Source organism: Amblyomma mixtum, chromosome 10 (genome assembly GCF_055824585.1).
Source record: "Amblyomma mixtum isolate Tamu chromosome 10, ASM5582458v1, whole genome shotgun sequence".
Taxonomy (NCBI): Eukaryota; Metazoa; Arthropoda; class Arachnida; order Ixodida; family Ixodidae; genus Amblyomma; species Amblyomma mixtum.
In genome coordinates, this window is record NC_143021.1 from 138,377,216 (window position 1) to 138,383,480 (window position 6,265).

Sequence of the window (6,265 nt, forward strand, 5' to 3'; positions counted from 1 at the left end):
TACTGCGGCTGCACGTGCGCAATCTTTTGCATGGCGACTGCAACTTTATAGTTTCTTTTTTAAGCGTTCGTCCACTTACGCATCATGAAATAGCGAGAATATTCTAATATCTGACACATATATTTACCCTTCAAATTACTGCGGCTGCACGTGCGGCGGAAAGTGCTCACTATATCGCTGCTTCAGAAATAGGCCCTTTGACGCCGGCAGAATCGCTGCAACAATCGAGCCGCGTTTCTGAGAGTACTGGCTGCCTGCACAACATGTGGACTGTGCGACTGAACGATGTTCCAGAGCGGGTCAACGACTGTGCCATCTCCATCAACGGCAAGGTCTACTCGTTCGATTCTTCTCACGCGGACGGCCCTCGCCCCTTAAGGAACCTCGTCGACGTGTTCATTTTCGATCCTGCAACGTCGCGGTGGGATATCGTGCAAACACAGCTACCGCCCGATGGTGGACCACTTCACATTTTCCGTCGCACCGTTGTTGCCTACGGCCACTGCGCGTATCTTTGGGGCTTCCAGGACGGCTCGCAGTCGGAAAGCGTCCTGTATCGTTTCGACACCAACACCATGACTTGGAGCCGCCCTCAAGTGTCCGGTGTAGCGCCGACAGCGCGTCGCGGCACCTCGGCTTGTGTGGTGGGCAAGCGCATGTATATCTTTGGTGACTTGGATTATTCGCAAGAGGTGAGCGTGCTTAACCTCGATACCATGGAGTGGCATCGCATCCCCACCAATGGAGAGCATCTGGCTCGGCTGTCCTACCACACAGCCTCTGCAATCGGGACCCGCATGTACGTCTGGGGAGGAGTCCAAGCACACTCTTATCTTCCCGATCGCTTTGAAAGTCTCAACTCTCTATACTATCTGGAAACGACCACCTCGACCTGGGTGCGCCCGCACGTACAAGGCATTCCGCCTGTGGGTCGATACGGGCATTCAGCCTTTGTCTACAGAAGACAGCTGTACATCTTTGGAGGGCACAACCCACTGCAGAACACTTTCTTTGCAGACATTCACAAGTACGACCCTGAGATATCGTGCTGGACTGAAGTGAAGCCGCATGGCTTTCGTCCGTCTGCCAGGTGGTTCCCCGGCTGTTGCATCACTGGCGAAAGAGTGTTCCTGTTTGGCGCCGTTGGCACGGTACACAACCAGAGGGAAGGGGAGGTTATTGAGGAGGAAGTGGCCCTGACCGATCTCCATGTGTTGCACTTGGAACCGACACTAGAGAACTTAAGCCTGCTAGCGGTCATCGATGCACGAGTGGATGCAAGCCGCATAGCACTCATTAGTAATATGATCAACGCTGTCCTGTCTCCATAATAGAAGTCGCTGGGCAGATGCTGCACCTCAGTCCAGAAGCGCGTATTCGACGGGCCATATTGTTGGTATGACGTTAATTATATTTTGGGCAGAGATACTTATCTCGTGAATTATTTTATATCTAAGCATTTTTCTCACTCGGAATTCTCGCACACAAAGCATAGCCGATAGTGTTTTCTTTATAATCATGTGGCACTGAAACATTACTTTTGTAACAATAACGAGAGCTAGTTGTTGGAAAGAATATTTTTTCCTGCTTATCGATTTCACTCTATCCTGGCAGCTTCTTCTCCGATTGAGGATATTATTCTTTTGCTTCTGTGTCGTGCTCGTGCCTAGTTGAATATATCACCTACTAGACATTTTTTCATGGGAGGCGGGAAAGCGGTTTCCCCGATAGGAAAGTAATCCTGCGTTTGAGCTGGGCGACAGGATGAATTCCTCTGCATCTGCATTGCCTGTAGAAAGCGATAGTTTTGCCCTCCTCCCGCATGTCTGCGCACAGGTTGATCCGTTAGAAAGTAATCAGCCGCAGTGCAGTCGAATAAAGGCTATCGGCTTCTGTCTTTAGTTTCGTAATAACATTCGTGAAAAAACCTACAGATATTTGTGTCTTTACCTTGCAAGGTAGTGCTCGTGATAGTTTGTGTATCAGGTCAAATTGAATGTGGTCGACAGCAAGCATGGCAGAACAGTGTTCGTTTGGTATCGGGACATTGTATCTATACCAATGCGGTGGCGGCACAGAGGCACATGAAAATTCAGTTACAGTCTCGAAGTACGATCCCACTAGCCAGATAAGATTTCGCTCCGCCTTTGACGACTGAAGTTCTATGTCTGTCAGCAGGGCCTTGCCCACTTCAAGAAACTTAAAGAGTAGACAGCCTAGGCCAGAGGACGCCGCGGACGCCTATGAACAGAGCCTTGTCTCAGTGCCTCCACGTATTTTGTCGGCCAGGAAGGCTAGCTTTCCTGCTGATCTGTATCTGTCGGCATACCCTGCACGCGAAAAAAGCCTGCTTCGTGCATGACTTTTCTTTAGAGAAAGGGCATCTCGTGAGCGTGGTGTCAGTATATCAGTGCAACAGCACGCTGTTCTTGTCAAGCCATTTTTTTTTATTCAGAGTCAGTAACCACGTGGTGTTTGAAATAAAATCTGAAATTTAATGCTGTCTTCAAAAAAAAACTGCGGAACAAATGCGCTTTACGTTTTCTTCGTGTCTTTGTGCTGTATTTTCTCGCCTCGCAGTTCTACTTTTCTTTCCCTTTCCGGGTTGTTTTGAGTGGATTTCGCCCTAGGTTTCTGACTTTACAGTCGCAGGTCGAACATTGCCACATTTCGATTGGGGTAAAATACGAAAACAAGTATCGCAGGGTCCGTGTGCGCAAATGAATTCCCCATGGATAAAAAATGTGGCTTTAGCGCTGGCGTAGAGCTGGTACGGGGGCGGACAAAACTAAAAGGAGCTCGCAACTGTCTTCGAATATTTTTCACGCGTCACCTAATTGAAATTTCCAGCAGTGGTACGCGCATGCTGGTACCGGAGGTGTCTGGGCTTTCTTGTAGGCAAACAACGCTTTTTCATTACCAATGGAGAAAGCGTGATTGCACTTCGAACGCAACAACGTGCTCCGTTTACTTATGACCGCGCCTGTACTTTCAATACAGTAACGCAGTCCGAGTAATATCGTTTCCGCGTTTCCACTGAACCTTGAATCCTCCAATGCGGCTTTTCCCCCACCTTACGCGGAGCCTCGGGGTGTTAAAGGACACAAACCCCTACCTGTCTCATCCGCCCACGTACTTTTCTGTCGTCCCCTGCTACGCTCGCATGGGATGAGTAAACTAAACCAATTGTACGCGTTCCGAATTTACACGGCACCTGCTTGGTAAGCGCAGATATTTTGAAGGCTGTCCGCCATGTTGCCTTCTGCTGTCGCAGGTAATGAATGGCTCCATTTATTGTTTATCACTACTGCAGCGTCCTGCTTTTGCTGCACAGATACTTCACCTGCAATAAACGATGCCTGTGACCTGCGTAGATTTCTGGTGAGAACAAACAGGCCTGTGAGCGTCATGCGTCATTTGAGCATCGTCCAAAGCCAGCCGCTTGCTCGTTTTTTGGGAGCCGCGGCGCCGCCGCAGTCATGACTGAACTCACCACAGCTGGATCATCGCGGCCTCTTGGTGTAGCCGTCGGGCATCTGCTCATATTCCGCCGCACTCGAAGGATCACACTCAAGAGGCGCCAGCAGCACGCAAACACAGAAAGCGCGCAAGAAGTGAACACGGTCATTCAAAGCGCCAAGGCGGCGTCGTGCCCGGTAAAAACCTTAGAGTTCGGCCCCTAGAGGAAGAAAGGTGGGGCGGTCTTGGCGCAGTTACCAGTGTCTCTAGACACAACCGAATTTCTGCTCGAGATCCCTGATCCAGAAGCATGGTTCTCTTTTTACTTCTTTTCCGATCGTTTTGACAGAATTGGAAATGGGGTAGATCAGTTACGATTTGAACATCCGTTACGCCACTGTTTAACCAGGTTTCTGTTAGTATCCGTACTTTGCGCTTAGATGATGAGATCATTTTCAATGTGTTCACGCTTTGAAAGGAGGTCGCAGATGTTGGTGATTAATTTTGAAAACGAGAACATTCAGACGCCTTTTGAAGGTTGGTGATGGGGCAATCGCTATGCTATTTTTCTTACTGTTCAGGATCACGTGTCGTAAGCGTAGCGTTTCGAGCCAATGCGCAGAGTTTTGAAGCGCAAGCACTACTGTGAGAAATTCTCTGGCAAATGGAAGTATTTGCTAGTGCGTGTGTCGAATGGGGCGGCAGAAATCTTCTTCGATACTGTAGTCCGTAATTTTAAATTTTCGGCCCTTTTAGAAAAGTGCGTCTTTGGTTTTTTGAGAAAAGAATTTCACGATTACGGGACGAGTTCGTTCAAAAGAATAAGGAATTCTTTTTAGGTGTTCCTCAAAGTTCCAGGCAAGACAACGACGTGATCTAAATATACGAGACAAACTTGCCACTTCAGGCCTGCCAGCACTGTATCCATTACTCGCTGAAATGTGGCTGGTGCGGACCAGAGAGCAAATGGCATCACCTTGAACTCGATGAGGCCATCTGGAGTGATGAATGCGGTCTTTTCGAGATCTCCCTCGTCGACCTCAATTTGCCAGTAGCCGCTCTTGAGGTCCACCGATGAGAAATACCTCGTGTTGCAGAGCCGGTCCAGTGTGTCGTCGATGCGAGGGAGGGGGTAGACGTCCTTTCTTGTGATGTTCTTCAAGCGCCACTATTCAACGCCGAATCGAAGTGCACCGGCTTTCTTTCTCACTAGAGCAAGAGGTGCCGCCCAGGCGCTCTTTGAAGGCTGAATAACGTCGTCGCGCAGCATTTCTTCAACTTGGTCTCGGATGGCTTGTCGTTCTCGCGGTGACACTCGGAAGCGGCTTTGGCGGAGAGGTCGGGCGTCCGGTCGGTTTTAATGCGACGCTTGGCAATCGGCGTTCGTCGGACCTTCGGCGACGAAGAGAAACACTTTCTCGCTGTAGCTTCGAAGGAGATTGCGGATCTGGTCTTCTCTGTTCCGGGGCAGGGCTGGGTTTATGTGGAAAGTGGGCGAGTTCTGTTGGTCAGGAGAATCTTCTACGGATGGGTTGGAGAGCGCGAAGAAGTCTCGTACGTCGGATATTTAGTCGAGGAATGCAGTCGTCGTTCCTCTGTTAACGTGCCGGTATTCCTCGCTGAAGTTTGTCAGCAGTACTTCGGCTTGTCCTTTGCGGAAATGTGCGATGCCACTTGCGATGCCGATTCTTCGGTCGAGAAGCAACTGCATGGTCCCATCGATAATGGCTTCAGTATTGTTCGCTTCCGTGGCGCCTACGGTGACGATGACGCTCGAGCGGGGTGGGACACACTTGTTCCTCCAGGACACTAAACGCAAAGTGTTGTTCCGGAGTTCTCATCGACGGAATGGCCTCGTCCGTGGAAAGTGATGATCATCTTGGATCGCAGGTCGATGATCGCTTGATGATCATTAAGTAAATACATGCCCAAGATCACTTCGCGGGAACCCTGCCGTAGCACTACGAAGGTCGCGGGATAGGTATGTCCCTTGAGAGTCACTCGCGCTGTGCATCGTCCTGATGGCGTAATGAGGTGGCCCCCTGCGGTGCGAATTTGTGTGCCGTCCCAAGCGGTCGTTACTTTCTTCATCTGCGCACCGAATGGTCCATTCATCACCGAATAATTGGCTACTGTGCCGACTAGAGCGGTGACTTTCCGACCGTCGATAACCACTGCTAAGTCGGATGTCCAGGCTCTTAAGTTGCACGTCGTCCTCGGCGTCGGGTTACGGCTTTGTTGGGTATGTGAATAACGGGTGGGGCGTGTGGTCGGAGCTTTTCTTGATGGCGGCTTAGTTTCGAAGCCGGTTCGCGTCGTGGCGCGAGGTTGTTGTTGTATGCGTCGTCGGCGTAGTGAGTGCGGTGTCTTCATATGGCGTGGTCGCTGGAGGATCTTCGTCGTTTCATCGGCAAGCAACCTTACCTACACAGGTTGATTTGTTTAGTTTCCCCTACCGGGGAGAGGGGACCTTCCCCGAACACCCGCGGCGTAGCTGCAGCCCAGTGATGCAAAACGTGAGGTGGACGGCGAATGGGAGCGGGAAAGGCAGGTTGAAGACACGTACTCTCCTCTGCGCAGGTAGTCGTCGATTTCCCGTGGTCGCTGGCCAGGGAGCGGTCGATGGGCGTCGATGCCGAAACCTCGCAGCCCGATGCGTCTGTACGCGTGCAGTGGCGAAGTATGTGTCCGGCGTGGCCACACTTGAAACACAGTGGGCGGTTGTCGGGAGTCCGCCACTCGTCGCATTTCCTAAAGCTGTTGCGTCGCTCGTAACGAAGGCGTGAGGGAGCTTGGGGCGGTCGTT

General features: G+C 50.9%; 1 protein-coding gene across 1 annotated transcript; it reads left to right on the forward strand.

Moving 5' to 3' along the window:
- The first annotated feature begins 263 nt into the window (after positions 1-263).
- On the forward strand, positions 264-1,331 carry LOC149327074 (kelch domain-containing protein 3-like). Its single transcript, XM_089564778.1, has one exon. The coding sequence runs from the start codon at positions 264-266 to the stop codon at positions 1,329-1,331; it is 1,068 nt and encodes a 355-aa protein (XP_089420904.1).
- The last annotated feature ends 4,934 nt before the right edge of the window (positions 1,332-6,265 follow it).

Coding starts and splice junctions, on each gene's coding strand:
- LOC149327074 (XM_089564778.1), top strand. CDS start 264: ATGTGGACTGTGCGACTGAACGATGTTCCAGAGCGGGTCAACGACTGT.